The following is a 20,762-nucleotide window of genomic DNA, read 5'->3' as shown; positions in this document are numbered from 1 at the left end:
GGTAGAGAGGCAGTTTAGTTCAGCCCGGCCACATCCATGTTTTGAGCCAGCAGTCTGGATGTCAAAGCAGTCCCTCACGTAGCATACTATGGGGCAGAGGTGCAAAGCTGGTATCCCCAGGAGGCAAGTGTCAAACAGCTGCCAAACACAGCAGTCCTCCTGGAGTCAAGAAGACTAGACAACAATGGGAGAGGATGGGAAGCATGGTGGAAGTCAGTGGGAGATGTTTGGCCACTTGGGTAAGATAGCAATCGCACAGAGCACTCCAAACAAGGGGAGTTGGAGTCCAATGCATATTGTCTCTGGGAGCTGGTCGAATGCCAAGAGTTGACATTCAGTGCAGTTCCAGCTGAGATGGTGATGGATGGCAGGAGCAAACAGGGATCTCTGATAAACCACATCCTCTATGGTGGCCCACCCACTGGAAGTCCCAATATTTGCAACTTTTTTAACAGGGAAACCTTATACAGTAAATATACTTCCATATTGAACATTTTTAAAAAATGTCCTTTATGTAGGTGTAATTTTACTCCTTGTAGATGTATACCTGAAAACCATTGCCAGTCTACTGTATACAAATAATGTATTTTCTTATCAATAAAATTTGTACTACAATGTACAGTACAGTAGTTAAGAATAAGTAGACATGAGGATTTCTCACTGTCTGAAATCCTACAGTAAAAATAAAATGATGCATATGTAAATCTCTCAATATAGGAAGAAAGAAAAAAGGGAAGACTGTGATCTCAGGGTTAAGATCTTATAATTTTAATTTTTCCCATCTTATGTACTATTTGTTCCAAACATACTTTGTATCTGTTTGATGTTAATATATTCCAGAATGTTTAGTTTAAAGAAGGACAAAATATCCTTATATATAACAATAATAGTAATTATTTTACAGAGATTGAATAACTGTTTCATACAAAGAGCTGAAATAAATAATGATTAAAAAACAAATGTAAAGTATATACAGAGAGAGAGAGACTGTAGCTTATGAAGTATTTACACTGTACTATTCATAAATACTGTAAATACTGTATATATGTATCAATATACAGTAGGTCAATATATATCTGGGAGAATTCCTTCTTTTCATACAAGTCCTTAGGTTTGCAAGACAGAACAGTGGAACTTGGGTGAGAATGGACAATAACAATACTGGAATAAGGAATATGCTTTAAATGAACTAACTTGGTCATGTTGTTGTATATTGCTGTCAATTGACCAAAGGGGAAGTTTTAAATGTGCATATCTGCCAGAATGTTGTCTTCTTGAGATGCCCAGGTTAGGGTATCTGGAATAAATTTGGTAGATAGGGGCTTAACCACATAGAGACCATCACCAGGAGCATTGATTGATTATGCAATGGGGTTATCTTCTGGGATTACATTGCTGAGGTCATTAAAGGGTGACATTTCGACTACATGATGGTATTGCTTACCATGCCATAAACATAGACACCATAATTAAAAAGAAGCTGCTTCTTTTAATGTGTGCTTTCAAACCACAAGACTGCTCCATGTAACCTTATTACATGGGTTTTACAGAAAACTAAATCAAAAACATTCAGAAATGCTCGTGAGAAGAAATAATGAAATGTGATAGACAATAAATGTATTTTTGATTTGGGAACAATATGTTTTTCTCCGCGGGTGGAATTGTGATGGTGCTTGCTAATGCCTCATTAAAGATTTGAACTGGTGTTACTGTTGTGAGAATTACAGTACAGAGCAGTCGCCTCTACAGCAGCAATGGAGACTGCAATACAGCTACATAAAATAAATAAAATGATGAAAAACACATACTTTATTGTTTAGTATAGTCACATTTAGTATATGGAAATAAAAAAAGGCTGTGTAACTATGCTATGTACAACTCTAGAGCACACAGTATTTATCACTGCAACAAAGGGACAGCATAATGTAATATTGGTAATGAGATTATATAACAATTGTAGAGTATGGAGTAGAATGAATAGGGCCACAGCTGGGGAAATGACAGCATAGAAAATAAAATGTTTAGGTTAGGCCATACTAGGATCACGTTTGGTGTGCTGCCCGTTCTTTGCTGATGGGTTTCTGCTTTTGAAAGGCACAGAGCTATGAAATACTGCACTGCAGTCATTAGAGTTGCATTAACATAAAAGGCTCTGATCACAGAAACTAAAAAGCCATGTTGAGTCCTAGGAAAGCATTTATATATTATTATTATTATTATTATTATTATTATTATTATTATTTTGTATGTGCATGTTGTTGTTTTTTTGTTGACAAGTATGGCAGCAAATTTCATCTTTAATCACAACTGCATCGTGGATCTGCTACCCCCCCTCCAACTCTTTTATAGCCTAGTTTCCCTTCATGCAAAGATTCAATTTGCAACAGATTAGAATTGTCCCTGTAAGTGGATGTTAAGTGCTAGGTTTCTTTTAAAAGCAAAAAAAGGCAAAGTACTTTTCTTGACCCTTTATCATTTATAATGACAGTCTGGCCTTCTGTGAATAATTATTTTTAACATACAGTTTTTGTTTTTGAAATTGTTTAAGTTTTAAATTTATATACATACATATATATTCCATAGACAAACAAAACTTATGGTTTCACATGTCCTATTAAGGCTTCTTAGACATGATCTGAATTTTCACAAAACCTACTGAATTTCTGCCACTCAAACGTAAAAAAGTAATGAAATTCCGATCATTAATGGACATGTTCCTTGTGCAATACAGATATGGTATGCCTTAACACCCTGTGGTTAACTACAGATTCGACACTCTCACAGAATGAGATTGCTGTCACTCACAAAATGGTGGATCTGCAAATTCACACAATTGTGTGCTCATTGGAATACACACATGCAGTCTATGCAACTGAGACCATTCATGTGAGGGGTTGCTTCTCAGCCAAGGGAGTGGGCTCAGTCACAATTTTGCCTAAAAACACAGCCATGAATAAAGAATGGTACCAAAACATCCTCCAAGAGCAACTTCTCCCAACCATCCAAGAACAGTTTGGTGACAAACAATGCTTTTTCCAGCATGATGGAGCACCTTGCCATAAGGCAAAAGTGATGATTATGTGGCTCGAGGAACAAAACATCGAAATTTTTAGTCCATGGCCAGGAAACTCCCCAGACCTTAATCCCATTGAGAATTTGTGGTCAATCCTCAAGAGACTGGTGGATAAACAAAAACCCACAAATTCTGACAAACTCCAAGCATTGATTAGGCAAGAATGGGCGGCCATCAGTCAGTATGTGGCCCAGAAGTTGAATGACAGCATGCCAGGGCGAATTGCAGAGGTCTTGAAAAAAAGGGTCAACACTGCAAATATTGACTCTTTGCATAAACTTTATGTAATTGTCAATAAAAGCCTTTGACACTAATGAAAAGCTTGTAATTTTACTTCAGTATACCATTGTAACATCTGACAAATACGCCTGAAAACACTGAAGCAGCAAACTTTGTGAAAACCAATACTTGTCATACTCAAAACTTTTCACCATGGCTGTATATATACGTATATATATATCTACGTATCCAGATGATGCAGCACTCAGGAATTCAATCAGACTTTAATCAATCAATATGTCATGAAAGCAACATTTCAGTGCCACTATACAACTACCACTGTCGTCAGGCTAAAAACAAAGTAAATTATCTTGCCTTAAATAACCACATTAGTGCTCCATTTGAAGCGGGACCGCACATCCGGACCGGCGGACGTTCGCACTACAGCACTACAGCACATAATCAAAGTGCACCCATCACTATAGAAACTAAAAACAATAGATTACTATACAAGGACATGGTAGCAGCAAACAATAACAATATCGATACTGATAATGTACAGTATTCTTGATTATTCAAATAGTAATGCAATATACCCTTAAATAACATTCTCAGAGAGGATAGCTTACAAACTGAATAGCATACACATATTTATGCACCGGATGAGGGATACAGGTAAGATACAGAGTGTCCCGAGAACTACTCATAATACAATGAAGTATAGTTGTATGATCCTATATAGTGTATGCATATGTATTAAACCTAGTTTTTGTGCCATAAATATTGTTTAATTATTATTTATATGTTTATGTGTAACTATATATGCCTGTATCTGATTACGTTATTGCGTTAATTGAGAGAAGTTGATATTATTTACCATTACTGTCAAAATTCTCATATTGGACTATGACAAATAATACACTATGCTAGATGTGATATGTCACTTATTATACAGTTCGGCCATTTATGTATATATTATTATTATTTTGAGTCTCCCGCCTGGGAGGGACCTGATAGACATTGTTTGCTTATAATACTGTATTTTGTTTTATCATAGTAAGCTGTGATACAGTTGCTAATGCCTTGATAAATATTCATAATAAATCGAAAAGTTGGCATAAGCACTTATTAGCACATAAGTTGTGAATAAAAGGTAATTTATAAAAATTGAAAAAAGTCTGGAGAGAGCCTTTTTTCCCCTGATAAGGGAAGGTGAAGTGTGGTATTTATAGGTGAATATTTCATCCTGAAGACCGCCCCAGTTGGATTACAATAAAGAAAAGGTGAGAGTGCTGGACTTCATACAAGTAAACATTGGAAGAGGGGTTAACACCCTACTTCGTTCCAGACACCCACCACACAGATAAAATATAATCGTGGATCTTACAATTCAATACAGTTATACAGCGAACTAGTGGTATATACTTAGCCACCAAAAAAGTACAAATACTTTCCAAATAAGGCTTATGGAGGAGTGGTGCTGCTAGGTGATGCCTTGTTATCGCAAGCTGAACAAGGTACTTTATCCTTCATGGATGAAGAAATAGATCGTGTACTATTCGACAAATTGGATTTGATTCCTTGCCTGCTGAAACCTCAGTAGACCTCTTCCACTAAATGTTAAGATTAAGAAAGAGGGAAGTGGATCTGACTACACGGACAGTTCCTGTCAGAGTATCACAGGAACAAGCAGATGCCAAGAGGGTTCCATTTTAAATAAGTGCTCTCTGGACCTAATTGTCCTTGTGGTGGAAGAGGTAGGCAAAGAATTGAAGTAGGTCAAAACCAAACTAGACCAATTCACCACTATTAATATGAACATCCTAAGAGAGGACAAGAGCAGCAATTGGATAGAAAGACTCACTAGCCAAGTGTACTCCTATAGGAGATAGCTAATCGCATTCAAGCAGACTGCAAAACTCACACTGTATGTCTCTGGTTACAGGGAGATACTGTGACTTCTGGAAGACCCAATAGATAATTGCAGTCCCCAAATCAGAAGACTAGACCGGTTTTCCCTACGGAAACTGGATCCTCGTTTACAACGTCAAATACTGACAATATTGATACCAGACAACCACCTGTTTTTTTTAGACAGAGTCCATACAAGATCTGAAAACCAAGATGTGGCCTCACACATCTGAGGTGGGGTGGCTACTCAAGGAAGGAGGAGAGGAAGAGGCAGGAGACTATAAATCTGGACTTCAATCTATCAGATTACCCCCTAAGTGAACCAGAATATGGACTACTAGCTAAAGGGTTCACATTCATACCCACTAATAGACATGACCACTTCAAATTAGGGATGTGCAGGCTCGGTTCTACTCGGTTCCGTTCGGTTCTTTTTACCGGATCTTATTGGGTTTCAGCTGTCACGAGTTTTGGATAGCCAATAAGATTCGGTAAAAAGAACCGAACGGAACCGAGTAGAACCGAGCCTGCACATCCCTACTTCAAATAGACTATAGAACACTATAAATTCTCCTGAGAGTATTCTTTAAGGATAAGGAAAGTTGGGAGGAACACAGCAAATTTAAACAACCGTCCAAATTCGACCCTGCTACAAACAATGCAAGCATAAAGACCTTCCTACAACTAATTAATCAAGATGTAACTTCAATTAAAACAAGTAAACTATACAATAACCTTAGCCGTGATGAAAAACAAGCTGTGCACCTCTTATCTAACAACAAAAACATCGTCATCAGGCAACTTAATAAAGGTGGATCCATGGTAGTACAGAACTGGAAGGAGTAGGATGATTAAATTCTGAACCAACTAAACAACCAAAATACGTACTAAAGATTACCCTGTAACCCAGCAAATGGAATCAAAAGTAAAGTGGATTCATTGCTGAACAATTCTAAAACATCCAAATGGTTGAATGGTAGTACTTTCTCCTATGGTGAACAAACCTGTTTGTCAAATTATATACACAACACCAAAGATACATAAAAGCCTGATTAAACCGCCAGGAAGGCCGATCATATCGGCAAGAGGATCATTACTTTAACCACTAGCAATATTTGTTGACTGTTGTTAACAGCCTCTGGTGTATAAATGTTCTAGTTTTATCAAGGACACAGGAGATTTTATGGATAAATTGCAAAATATCACCATTACCTCAGATACCCTTATAGCAACCATGGATCTATGGGCCTGATTCAGAGACATACGCTCTGAACAAGCGCTCGCTCTGAATCAGGGCATTTTTTTTTGTTCGGCCTCCTGGCCGCTCGCATAGCTATGGGTGACCACCCACAGCTATTGGTCAGCGGCCAGGTTGATGGTCACGATGTGGTAGGGTCTCGTGGCCGCAAGCCCAGAGAGCTTCTGGCTCTAATAGAGCCGGAAGCTCTCCCACTGACATCACTGGTGATGTCAGTGGGGCCGCCCCCAAACAGTAGGCGTTCCTTCGGGAACGCCTCCGTTTGGCCAGCCACCCCCCCTGCCCGCCTGCCAAATGGGGCAAGCTGTCAATCACCATCGGCAGCTCGCCCCCTTTGGTGCGAGACCCGGAGCGACGGAGCACCCGTCGCTAGCCGGGTCTCGCGCATGCGCACGACGGAGCCAGCTCCGTCGTGCGCATGCCCAGTGGGCAAACATTGTCCCGGTTGCAAGCGTTCAGCGCTTGCGACCGGGTCTGAATCAGGCCCTATGTTCATTATACACCGTTATCCCGCATTAAGATGGACTGAAGGCCATGGAGAAAGCATTATACACCTCTAACTTGGAAAGTAAATTATATAAATAAGATATCGGCATTGTTGCACTGTATGGTAGATTTAATTTTCAGTTTCTTTATTCTCGAGGCCATGGTCAGTTGCACAATAATTCTGTTATTCTCCATAATAGCACTGTATGTATTATGTATTTGCTGCTGTTGTGGGGTTTTTTTTGTTTTTTTTATAGAGACTTCAGCTCGAAGTTATAATGATTTTTTACATAAACATATCAGAATAATGTGTTTTGGTGTTTGTCAGTTTTGACCATTAGAATATTTGTAATATTGCATCTTAACTAGATCCCATTAATTGTGACATTAGATGTTGATAGTGATAAAACAGCCATCTGGTCCTGTCATTTCTAGAAAGGGCTGCCTTGTAATTTTTTGTGCAGCCATTTTGCACAGTGCACAGAACAGACGTTTTTAAACATTGAAATTGTGGGATGATTTGTATTTTGTGCTTCCCAAGGAGCTTCTGTAATATAGTTTCTAATATTTCATATTCAGTGCAACTGGTAATATTTGTAAATGTAACTTTTCATTGGTGACATTGCACTGTGACCCTGTATTATTGTGACTGTTCAATATATGTTGCTGCCAAGGCCCGTCTAACAATGGGGCAGATGGAGCGATGGCTCCAGGCCTCCATATAAAAATAGGCCCGTCATCATGGCAGCATGACGATGACCATCCACCAGTTGGTCACACTGTCGGCCATAAATCATAGATGTTAAAACTGTATTTCTATTTTCCTCACAAAATAATGTAAAGGTGCTCACATGGCAGTGGTCACACCCACACAGCATCGGTCACACCTACACAGCACCGGTCACACCTCCTCTGCTTATAGAAGATTTCCAGCCCAGGACCATGTGGCCCTTAATCCGGCCCAGGATAATTTTAGTTTTAGTGTGGTGCTTTACGTGGGTGTGCAGAGTGTGCTGGTTAAAAGGTTGGAATGACGACAACTTGCGGCTACCAATATTGCACATTTTCCCTTGCATCCTACATCGTCGTGAACTGAATTGCCCTCTATGGGTTTATTTATTAAAGGAAAGTGGCCATAGGACTTTGCCTTTTTCATCACGGGGTCTTGTCTGAGATAGCTTTCCCATGCAAAGCATACACAAGTCTATTTAGCAAACATTGTGCAATACCACCGCAGTATTTGTACTGTTATCACATCTCAGGATGATACACGAAAATCACTGAAAAAAAAATCTTTAAATAAAGCATTTTTTTTAAACAATTATTAATTAATTAGTTTAACTGTGAGATTTTGCTACCCCAGTGTGTCCAGACAATAACTGAAACAGTACACAAACTAATAACACTTTCCACAGAGGGGGGGTGGGAGGAGTACCTAATATATTCCCTCCTTCTGTGTCAAATAGAAAAAGAGGTCCCTTCATTTAATGCAGTAGATTGTCAAGTTTTAAAAAATTTTTAGGCCTTTTTGGGTTACTCTCTTATTCCTACACATAGTAAGAGTTTACTTGAGACTGGAAATATTTGAAAAATAAAAATGAATAAATGCAATAATTTTCAAGTGCTGATTTGTTTGTGTAAAAGTACACGTAGAAGCCTGCTTTTTACTATTTTGGAAAAGTGGATTAATGTCGAAATAAGAACCTCAAAGTATTTATTTGTGTTGTGTACATTATAACACACAAATAATACCTTTTGGTTAATTTTCTTTGTTTCAATTTATTTATATGTTAGAATATGCAAAAAGACTAATGAAGCAGTGACAGGGTTAAGAGCCAGCATTATTTCTCTGACCAGTGATTTATTTACTTATTATCACTTTGCTTGCCCTTGTACTACATATGTATCAGTGGGGGCCGACGGAGAGGGATATTGAAACAAAATACATTAGAAAACAAAAGCTTCTTAATTTGACTGTTTAGCAGCCTCCCATACAGTGGCGTAAGTTCATCCCAGACGCCCGGAGGCAAGTTGTCATTTAGTGCCCCCTTATCCCCCATAATTACAGCCCTAAATGGGGTGAATATTTTGTGGGTGATAGAGGAGGTGCCCCTTCAGTGCTGGTGCCCGGCGGCAGGTGCCTCCATTGTCTCCCATACTTCTGCCCCTGCTCCCATAGAAGCTACAGGGGCTGATTTTAGGGTTGGAAATGGAGGGAGCGTGGCAGATATCTGCTGCAGTCCCTGCTTGTTAGATCCAGGGGAGATGCAGGAAGCTGCTTCTTGTCAGGTTTGACCTAGAAATTTAAGGCAGCAATAATGTTACATGTAAAACTCTCTGTGATTTTGCATTTATTATTATCATTATTATTATTATTATCATCATTTATTTATATGGCGCCACAAGTGTTCCACAGCGCCTTATAAAGTACATAAACCAATAAGTAACCAGCGACTTACAATAAAATACAATACAGGACACGGACATGGATAATAAACATAGCTATATATTAGCGACCTTTACACCCACATAAGCAGCCAAGTGTTAGTTGCCCTAGCGGGGAGTAAGAGATAAATGAAAATACAGTAGGGAGAAGCACAAGAGGGTAGAGGGCCCTGCTCGAAAGAGCTTACATTCTAAAATTTAATAATCATGTCGCTTTAAGTTTCCAGGCCAAACACACCGAGGAGGAGTGATTTGCAAAGCTGCTGCTTTGTAAATCTAGCACTTGGTCTATATTTTTGGTCTAGATCTTAAAATCTGTATTTTTTATTTAGCAACAACATTATCACACTATTTGATAGTGATCTACTAACAGAGGGACATAAAATAGGGGAAAAAAATACTTTATTCTTAAAATAAAGCATTTTTTTCTTTCAAAAGTAAGACTGTTTAACAACATTTTTTTTTAAGTATCATTAGCTTTTTATTTATTCATTTTTTTTTTTTTACCACTTAACGGAAACTGTGCATGTTTGAGCCAGCAATCAGAATTACCAAATATTGGCTGGCAAAGTGGTAACAGACCCCTTACCACTGCCAGCCAGTATCATCGGAAAGCTGAGCTTCACTCAGCTGCCCTAGCAAACTTTTACTGATAGATTTCAGTGATAGATTTTTCATGGCCACATACATATTGATATATAAACCCATTAGTCACAGTGTATTTCAAAGACTTATTTGTGTACTTACAGTATCTGCAATAGTTGTATATGTAAGCTGGTTAACTTCGAAAGCAAATAAGAACTTTTAATTCCCAAAACAGTTGCTCAAAAGCTATCATTTATGGGAAATAGTTCTCCTCCCTTTCATTTACTTTGTCAAATGATAAGAAAAAAAATCACATATAATTAAAAAGCTAAACAACTATTTAAGAAAACCAGTTAAGCATGTTTGTCTATACAGGTTGAGTCTCTCATATCCAAAATGCTTGGGACCTGGGGTATTTTGTATATCGAAATATTCCATATTTTGGAATATTGGCATACCATAATGCGATATCTTGGGAATGGGACCCAAATCTAAACACAAAATGCATTTATGTTTTATATACCCCTTATACACACAGCCTGCAGGTAGTTTTATACAATATTTTCAATCATTTTGTGTACATACATGAAATTCATTTATGTTTCATATACACCTTATACACAAAGCCTGAAGGTAATTTTTACTATATTTTTAATAATGTTGTGCCTTAAACAAAGTTTGTGTACACTGAACCATCAAAAAGCACAAGGTCTCACTATCTCAGTCAGGCTTAAAAGAAAATCTGTATTGCGGAATATTTGGATATGGGAGATTTCAGTGGTATTTTGCCTGCATCGTGCATACTATAGCATTTGAAGCAAATTTCACACGTTTCTTTTTGTTACTTGTAATATACATATTAATTCACTAAAGCATGTCCTGAGTTTGACATGTGTAGTGAGAATATGCCTCCTGCCTCCATGCCAATGGCTCTCACTGCCGCGATGGAGATGGGGCAGATCAGGAGAGGGCCGACACAGCTAAGTATTACAACTGGGATACCTGGAATATGCTGGGTCCATACTACTTGATGATTAGAATTTTTGATCAATGATTTCTTTATTATCTCTTGATTCCTTAAACTCTCACCTCAAAGAGTGTTATTTCCAATAGCTATTTTATTTGCTGTCTTATGCAGATATGAAGATCGCTGGTGGAAAAAAATAGCTTTGGACATATTGCTCGTAAAAGTGAAAGCTCACTGCACTGATGATGATATTACAGTAGATGTATGATGCGTGTATGAAATTGTATAGGGTGGTGCTTGGATGCTGCAAAACAATAAATGAAATGTTTTTTTTCTGAGCACAAGCGCATGATTTAAATACTGTATGTTGATTAATTTTTATTTATCTAATATGTGTGCCTTTTCCCCTCCTACATGAAGACCTTACCTGTTTGGAGCAGGATGTTTTTCCATCAAAGCTCCTTGGTAAGTTCTGAATCCAACCCCAGCATGCTTATGATTCATGTTCTATTAACTTGCTACAACCCACCTTTTGCATTTTGCTTCGAAGAAAGATAGTATGATGGAGGCACCTTATTGTACATAATCACAGTGAATAATTTTCTCATATTAGTATAATTTTCCAACAAATAGTCATCCTTCTAAAGCTTCTCTATAGGAAGGACTGAATGGCTGTGGTGGCACCTTCCATATAAGATCAATTTTATAATGTGATATAAGACTAAAACTGGCCACACACTAGACCAACTTACATCCAACCAGCCAACTAGTTGATTGGTTGGAATGAAAATCTGGTAATGTAAATGATGATCAGCAATTTGCTCCTAAATGCCAGAAAAAAGATGGCAATGGTCGTTCAGACAAGTTTGCTAAATGTTTGATCTAAAATATTTGTTCAAATGACAGTTTTGGTCCATTTTCCAGCGTTTGGGAGCAAATTGCTGATTGTATTCCTTACCAGATTTTCATTCCAACCAATCAACTAGTTGGCCGGTTGGACCGATAATCTTTAGATGTGTGGCCAGCTTTACAGTGATATACTCATAGAGCAGTGCACAGACATTGAGTCTGGACACCTAGCTTGGTCCCAGAATTTGTTTTATTGATCATCAGGTATGCAGTAAATTTTATAATGTAGTTAGCACAATTGTAAGTGCAAAAAGTGGAGAATTTTTTTTTTTTAGTGTGACTAATCCCTTTGCACAGGGGCTTGGGTAAAAGATTCAGGAACCTAACATGATGATTTATGTGTGGAATAATATATATCCAGAGCAGCACAAACACACATACACCCTAAAAAAGAAGAGTACATGAGGTATAGATGTAATCCAATCATATGCTCTTATTAAAGAGTTTAGAGACACTTTTATAATAAAGTGACAAAACTATTTTTGTTTCACTCGTTATTTTATGGGGTTTGGGTTATCTACAGCAATAAGTATTTCCACTCTCCACAAAGGCTTCCCCATGAGGTGGAGAATAATTTTTTTTTATCAAGTATAGCATTGATATCTTGAGCTAGTTTTAACTGAAGAAGAGCACCTGCAAAAAAATTAATTAAAACTTTTTTTTTCTAATCTGCTTAATATTATAAGGGCTATTGCAAGCCGCCTTATGCTGTTCAGACTGTCCCTACTAAGCCACTCCAAACCCGTATAACCTATTCACCTGGCAATAAAATATTAATAAATTGTAGTAAACATTATAGTTTTCTCCCAAATCATTTTAGTAAATGGGCTCCTTAATGTGCACTTAATAAACAATTATAATTAGTTGTTACATTGCATTTTAACTACAAAATCCGTTAAATGGTGATGAATTGATGTGGTATACACAGAACAATGTTCTACACATTTAAGAGTTAATTAAATTTAATTAAAATTAAATAAGGATTAATCCAACAGTTCATATTTTAGAATTACCATTACTATACTATTACCATTTTAACATAACATGGTTAAGTTGTTGTTTTCTGATGTCTCTATTGTTTTGGTTGACGTTGGACCTAATCAATGCTTGCAAAACCTTTTAATAAAATGTAAGTAAAGGATTCTTTTTTTTTTTTGCTATTTTATCCAGTGAGTTTTCCTGAATTAGGAATAAATTATATATTTGCATGCCATGAAGTTTCAGTGCACATACTTATTTTGCTGAATTATAGTTTTTATTTCTCAGATTTAACTGACCACTGGACATGTGCCGAGGACAGGCATTTGTCAGCCAACACTGATTAAAAGGCATAGATTAAAGAGGGATGTGTGCAGCATGCTGTTGTTTTAAATCACTGGTTCCTTGCACAAGACTGCTTTGTGGTCAGTGTGATTCTTGTGGTGCCTAGTGAGAAGAAAAATAGGAGGTCTTCTAGATCCTACTTAGGCATTATAACGGAAGGGGGAAAAAAAATCTGCATTTGCCTCACATAGCACATTGTTTTCATTATGGTTTTAATAACAGCTGTAATTATGACAGTATAGTAATGGAAATGTGACAGATTATTGCATGTTGTGCATGAGCTTTCACGGAATGTTTGCTGAGGAAGCTGTCTCTTGTCCCACCAGGGGATGTGTTGGGATTGGACCATTGCTCAGTGGTTTGCCTGTAATGTTAGGCATATTTGTACACAAGCAGTGATGACAAAAGTTGAGAGTATATATTACATTTTCTGACACAACCTTTCTTTACAAACCTATATATATTTGTATATATATATAATCATAGTCTTGTATTGCAACTCTTAAAAGTATAAAAATAGACATTGCATCTTAATGTTCACATTTTATAGACAATTTGGTGCCTTTATCTTAAGCCCTTTGTTCAGTGTGAATATATTTGCTGTATAAATGCAAATTAGAAGCTTTAACAAGATACTTATTGCATGTTGTTCTGTGCGCACAATATTACTATCACATTATAACCTCCTGCATTTTCATCTAGTATGTCTAGTATTCATCTGTCTATGGCATGATGTGGCTCCTCACATGTCTCATTGAGTAATTTGTCATCGTCTTATCAACATGATTGCCGACTGCCCCTAATTCCAGACGTGGTGTCAGTTTTAAATTATGTCTACAATTCTTTTCTCATATCTTAGTATTGGTCGATTGCAGAGTAATTTTTATCATATTCTGTATATTTAATGCAATTATTATATTTGTAGGAAATTATGTATCAATATCAAATAAATGCAATGTGTATTTCAATATACCTTGGCCACATGTCATAAGACCATGACAGATACGGTGCACAAGTAAAAAGGATCCCTCTTCACAACCCGGGACTCCTTCCCATAGGGAAGGGGGTGTGCGCCATGTGCAAGAGAAAATGCCATCTCGCAATCAAGCTCCGAAAATATAGTTTTTTCGTAGCTTGATGAATTTAGGTCCCCATACTAATGTATGGGGACAGCGAGCCACATCGTAAGAGAAGGTAAGCAGGAGATATCTGTGTTTTTTCATCTGCTTTTGTAGAAATTAAGTGATAATAAATAGACCGCTTACTGTTATATGGTTACTTGCAGATACATTCCATAATGTTCACTCTTTAATGAATTATCAGAGAAAACTTACTAAGTGCTCCAAATTGAGTGCTGCTCTATTAATACGGGATGTAGTTAGCAGACCGGCAGATGGGATGTCGCCGGTCTAAATCTCGACGGTGCAAGCTCGACACGGGACTTAACATACTGTAGGCATGGTAATATACAGATGCCTATCTTAATCCCGATGCCGGAATCTAGACAAACGCCATCCTGAACGAGGTAAGCCTAGGTGGGGGGGTTGTGGGATGTTAGGTTAGGGTTAGGCACCACTGGGCGGGGTTAGGGTTAGGCACTAAGGCCCTCATTCAGAGGCAGTCGCAAGAAGCGACCGATCGCTCTGAATGAGGGCGGTATCTTGTAATTTTAAGTGTGGCCTCCTGGTCGCTAGCTAAGCTGTGGGTTACCACCCACAGCTTTAACACCGACCAGGGTGATGGTCGTGATGGTCAAGATCATCGCGACCATCGGGGCTTACGATGAGACCCTAAGGTTGATTGAGCAGGAAGCTCCCCACTGACATCACTGCTGATGTCAGTGCGGCCGCCCACAACGGAACGCCTCCATTTGTGTAGCCACCCCCCGCCCCGCCTACAAAACGGGGCGAGCTGTCGATCAACATCGACTGCCGAGAATTTCTCTCTCGCTCCGGGGCTTGCGCACGCGCAGTGCGGCCACTGCGCGTGCGCAGGGCCTTAACATCGACCCGGTTGCGAGCGCTCTGCACTTGCGACCGGGTCTGAATGAGACTCCAAGGGAGGAGGGTTAGGGGGAGATGGGAGGGTTAGTATACTCACTCGACCCCTGTCAGGATACCGACTATCAGGTTTCCGCTTTCGGTATTTTGACAGGAGGCATCCTGACTGCCGGTATGGAAGCGCAGATCCCGACGGAGGTAAGTAAAGTACCTAACCCTCCCCTCTTCCCCCTAACCCTCCTTTAGGGGTGACTAATCCTAACCACTCCCCCTAGTGTCTAACCCTAATCTCCCCCCAGGGGTGCCTAAACCTAAGCCCCCCTCCCCGCACCCTAAACCTAACCCTCCCGGGGGGGTGCCTGACCCTAACCTCCCCTGGGGGGTGCCTAACCCTAACCCTCCCCATCCCTGGCTACGTGGATACTTACCCCCGGCGTTGGACGATCGGTCCGGCATCCTGTTCGGGTCCCGGCGTCGGGATTAACATAGGCGTTGAAGTACTGACGCCTATGTTAGATCCCTTGCAGAGATTACACTGTCGGGATTGAGACCGGCGGCCTTGCGGTCGCCGGTCACATGACTGCATCCCTTGGGAAAGAGGCCAAGGTGAATAGAACTAAAGAAGGGGAAAGGAGGGAAAGCCACCACTTTATAAGGTGAAGAGAGATATGTTGGTTCTGCTGGTTTAATGGAAAGTATAATATGTGGTATAATATATATTTGCTGATGGGTTGATTTGAATGGCTTTACCAACTGGGCCAATCAACACCCTCCCTCCTACACATACAGATGCACACACATAGTCGCCCTGGTGTAAGTTAATGAGTCATCATGTAAAAATAAAAGATAAGAAAAGCATAGGGTCCTCCAACAAAATAAAATTAGCCCTTCAGTATAGGCTGATATTGGAAAAATTGGGAGGACTCCCCAAAATTTCATTTACCAACACTGGGTATGACTATTTTTTTGAAGCACTAGTGTTGTTGTTTTTTTCTTTTGGTGGGGAGGCTTTACTATTTTTCCCCCCCTTATGTATATATGTGTTGGTTCATTACCTACCACACATTAATGGTAGCTTGGCTATTACATCCCACGATTTGGAAGCCAAACTCTCAGGAATATCAAATAATAATTTGCAGGCTATTACTTTCCACCTTTTGTATTTATATATTGCTAGGTCCTATGGAGCCAGGAACCAGGGTCTTCACTACCAACTAGGGCAGAATTGTCCTCTAGTCAAGGCTGCCATCAGAAATTGTGGGACCCGGAACTAGCAAAATAGACAAGGCACCTCCCTCCCCATGTTTCTGCAACTCCAACCGCACAGTGTCTCTCCATACAGCACCCCTTCTGTCTCTCCAGCCAGCCCCTGCATCCAGACCCTTAAAGCCCACACACACTTACCTTCATCTGTGTCTTCTAGCTGTGCCTCTTAATGCTGCTGCTGGTTCCTCTGGCGGTGCACGTGATGTCATGACATCACATGTGTTTGTCTCAATAAAAAATAAAAACTATTGTACCACGAGGCAGCCTCAATTCCCCCCCATTTCTCTCTGTGACCTCCCCCACATTGCCCATCTCTCTCCGATATCCCCTCCACATTTCCCTCTCAGCGATCCCCGACACATTCCTTTCTCTTTCTCTCTCAGAAATCCCTTCCACATTCCACTCTCTCTCAGCGACCACCTCCTCCCCTCTTTCTCAGTGATCCCCTCCACATTACGCACTCTCTCAGCGATCCCCTCCATAATCCCCTCTCTCAGCGATCCTTCTCTTTCTCAGCAATCTCCTCTGCTTCTGCTAGTCAGTGACCCCCCACACATTCCCCTCTGCCTGTCAGTGACCCCCAAGCATATTCTCCTCTGCCTATCAGTGAACCCCCCCACACACACACATACCTCTGGCTGTCAGTGACCCTCCACACCCCAAAAAGAGTGATGGGAACACCAAACTTTGCTTCTGGTTACGATTTGGAAGTTAGTATTGTATAACTGTGGGAATTTTCTGGTTATGGTAGTGAATGTGAGATGGGTGCTATGAAAAGAAAAAATATTAGCCCTAACGATTTTGAATAGTTCAACTTGAGGCTTTCATTAATTTTGTGGCATTCTGTTGGGAGTGGACACTATTTACATTAGTAAGTATTGCTGGCCATACACCTGCACGATTTCGGGCCGATTGCCTGATTTTCGACGAGTCATATGATGGATCTTGTGAAAATCTTGTATTCTTTTAGTAAGATAAGATCCGACACGTGCTCCCGCAGCTCCTATAATCTGATTTTATGATCAGATGTGCAGCACATATGTTCCATTGCATCGTGTGCAGATCGTGCCTTTTATTTTGTTCATGCGATCCATCGTGTGGCAATTCAAGTCATTTCAATGACTGTTTCCCTAATGAGTGCGTGAGGCACAGGATCGATCATACTACAGATCCTGTGCTAAGAAAAACAACAAATATGCTGCCGGGATTGCCAGGGAGCTCCGGGGAGTCGGATGCTGAATCGGAACGTATGCTGGTCGTGCAGGTGTATGGCCAGTTTATGACTAGCAAATAAAACTAATTTATATTCTTCACCTCCAGTTCTAACAACATTTATATTGATATTTGCTCTAATTGATCCAGCAAAGACTTTCATACATAGTACAAATAGTAAAGAGTATAATTAATATACATATCTGGTACAATTAATTTTAATCCTAGCCGAATGATTCCTATATTTTGGAAAGGATTCTGTTGAGTCATAAGAGGACCGATCAGAAATACTCCAATATTCTGCTTATAAATTGCCAGTCTACTCTGTTAAAAGTCTTCACAGCATTGGTTGACAGTTGTATGGAGGGCTTTCTGATGTATGTCATAGGGTGGGCACAGAGAATGCAGGTGTACACTCTAAGAACAATGATAGTCAAAATAATTCTGATAAACTCTACAATTTATATGGCTTATAAGTGAGGTTCTTAGTACGTTTGATCAAAAATGTTTGCCCGTCCACCTCGTCAAGGTGAACCCCATAAGAGTTTATCAGGATTATTTTTAATATCATTGTAAGTAAAATGTATTTTTCCTCATTTTTACTCATTTAATGCACGTCTACTTTATTAACATTTATTTATATTAGCATATTTCATTGCGCTTTACAATTGGGAGCACAGTAATAATAAAGGACTGACAGATCCAAGTCCAGGTTAACACTTATGCAGTGGACTTGAGGTGACTAGATTCAGGGTGTTTCTATAATGGGTGCAGGGCACACGGGCCCCTAAGTTCAGGGGGGACCCACACCGCACACTCTGCACCCATATTTTTAATACTTACCACTCCGCCTCCAGAGTCCCACGTTGACGCCGATATCAGCGCTGTCAAAATCGCCTGGAAAATGGTCGTCGTGGCCATTTTACTGGTGTTTTGCGCATGCGCAGTAGGAAATATACAGGGAAAATAACTGTAGCGCCATTTTCCCGGTGACCTGCGCATACGCTGTAGACTGTGGGCACACTCTAGTGCCCAGAATCTATTGGTGCGGCGCTGCGCTCTGTGCGCAGCCGGTCGCCAGAGAGAGAGGAAAGGGCCCTGGACAGAGACTGCAAAAAGGCCCCTCCTCTCTTGAAACTCCCCTGCTTTGATTGTTGTGTTGTCTTTGATACATGGCTGAGAACCAGGATAGGAAGAAAAGAGGAGTTCATATTGTCAGATGCCGCAGAAAGATGCAAAAAGTGAGCAATGGCCTTTTGCTTTATCAGAGATTATCAGGAAGATAACTGTTTTTATCAGTTTCTGGCCACCAAGATGTTGCTTGTGGGGTACATCAAATCTCTGTTCTGGGAGTATTACAGTTAACTGTATTTATAAATTACATAAAAACAGTCTGTAAATTTGCTGCTCTCTATATGTATGCAAATGATTCATTGAATAACTCATACAAGCTGAGTGGAAAGCTATAAAACAGTATCCATGTTTTGAGACAATGGCTAACCTTGCAAAGTGCATTAAACCTGTTTATACACCATACTTTTTCCTCACCCTACCAATCACTAAGGAGAGAGTCCCTTAATGAGCTCCCCCAGAGTGTCTCCCCACTTTCATGTCACTGTTCTTGTAAGAACTGACTAGAGCAAACACTTACTCAATATCCGTAAAAAAAAAACCCTGTGTATTATGGCATGACTCAAGTGTTAAAGTTGGTTTGTTTATAGGCACTCTGGCATGTAATGTGTATTCCAAACTGGGTTTGTGCTAAAGAGACATCTTGGACAAAATGTGCATTATGCAATGGATGCTAGTGCCAAGTCTAGATTATGGGCATGCACGCTTCATGGCCACAATTATGTGGAAACCTGCACAGGACACCCATATGTGCTTGTCAAACGACTTATTCCAAAATCATGGGCATTAATATCAGTCTGGTCCTGTTTTACTGATATTACAGACTTCAGTATCTTCTAGGACGGTTTACACTAGATTTTGGAACATGGTGCAGTGATTTGCATCCACTCAGCCACAACATTAAGGAGGTCAGGCTTTAATGTTGAATGATCTGGCCAGGCTCACAGTTAGTGTTCCAATTCATCCCAAAGGTGTTCAGTGGGACTGAGGTCAGGGCTCTGTCAACTCCACATCTTAAGATGGGTACACACGTTGATTGGTTGGAATGAAAATCTGGTAAGGTATGAAAGCAAATGACAATCAGCAATTTGCTCCCAAACGCCGGAAAATGGACAAAAACTGTTGTTTGAACAAATTGTCTGGATCAAACATTTAACAAACTTTTCTGATTATCAATTTCATCTGTTGTCTGGTATTTTGGAGCAAACTGCTGATCATCAGTTACTCCCATACGTTAGCAGATTTTCATTCCAACCAATCAACTAGTTGGATGGTTGGACAGAAAATCTTTAAGTGTGTACCCATCTTTACTCAGCAAATATCTTTTGATAGACCTCACTCTGTAGCATGGGGGCATAGGAAAGGGCCAAACTGTTGCCCCAAAGTTGGAAGCACACAATTTTCTAGAATGTCATTGTATCCCATACATGCCTACTCTCACAGGAAAAAAGAGTGGCACTCCTGACTGCCCAGAAAAGTAGGTTAATCTTCAGGCCGGCCACCAACCCATTGCATCTCCCTGGAACCCCCCCCCCGCATCCCCATACAAAGCCCCCGCAGCGGGATGGGCCGACGACGTGAATCACGCTGAATCGCGTCAACGTGGCCCCGCACCCAGCTTCACAATGCCATAAATATTGGCATTGTGAAGAGAGGACAGGGCCACAATGATGCATTTGCGTGGTCACGCCCCTTTCCCGCCCCCATCGCTACAACATCTGCCCGCCATGCCCCCCTTTTGCCACCCTATGCCTTTCCGCCGAAGAAGCCTGGCTGCCCCCTCCCGGAATGCTGTAGCTGGATGTCAGCAAGTATGTTGGATCCTGTACTATTAACATTTACTTTCACTGGAACTACAGTATGGGGCCCATGAAAAACAATTTCATCACAGTTGTTTATGATATATCCAGTACATACCTGGAAAATAAGATGTGAAACATATTCCTTCTTTGTAAAAATGACTATCAATAAATAAAA

General features: G+C 40.0%; 1 protein-coding gene across 6 annotated transcripts in view; it reads left to right on the top strand.

Moving 5' to 3' along the window:
• Positions 1 to 20,762, top strand: part of BCAS3 (BCAS3 microtubule associated cell migration factor) — a 1,455,708-nt gene that overhangs the window by 673,768 nt on the left and 761,178 nt on the right. For 4 of the 6 annotated variants that reach the window (XM_088446352.1, XM_088446357.1, XM_088446354.1 and 1 more), the window contains one exon: positions 11,365 to 11,409. The exons of the other annotated variants lie outside the window; for them this stretch is intronic. In XM_088446352.1, coding sequence (XP_088302478.1) covers positions 11,365 to 11,409 — 45 coding nt within the window. The remainder of the gene's footprint in view (positions 1 to 11,364; positions 11,410 to 20,762) is intronic. 6 annotated transcript variants of the gene reach the window in all.

Source organism: Taudactylus pleione, unplaced genomic scaffold (genome assembly GCF_031769625.1).
Source record: "Taudactylus pleione unplaced genomic scaffold, aTauple2 ptg000397bl, whole genome shotgun sequence".
NCBI lineage: Eukaryota > Metazoa > Chordata > Amphibia > Anura > Myobatrachidae > Taudactylus > Taudactylus pleione.
Note: the sequence above shows the minus strand (reverse complement) of the source record. Positions and strands in the feature narration are given on the sequence as shown.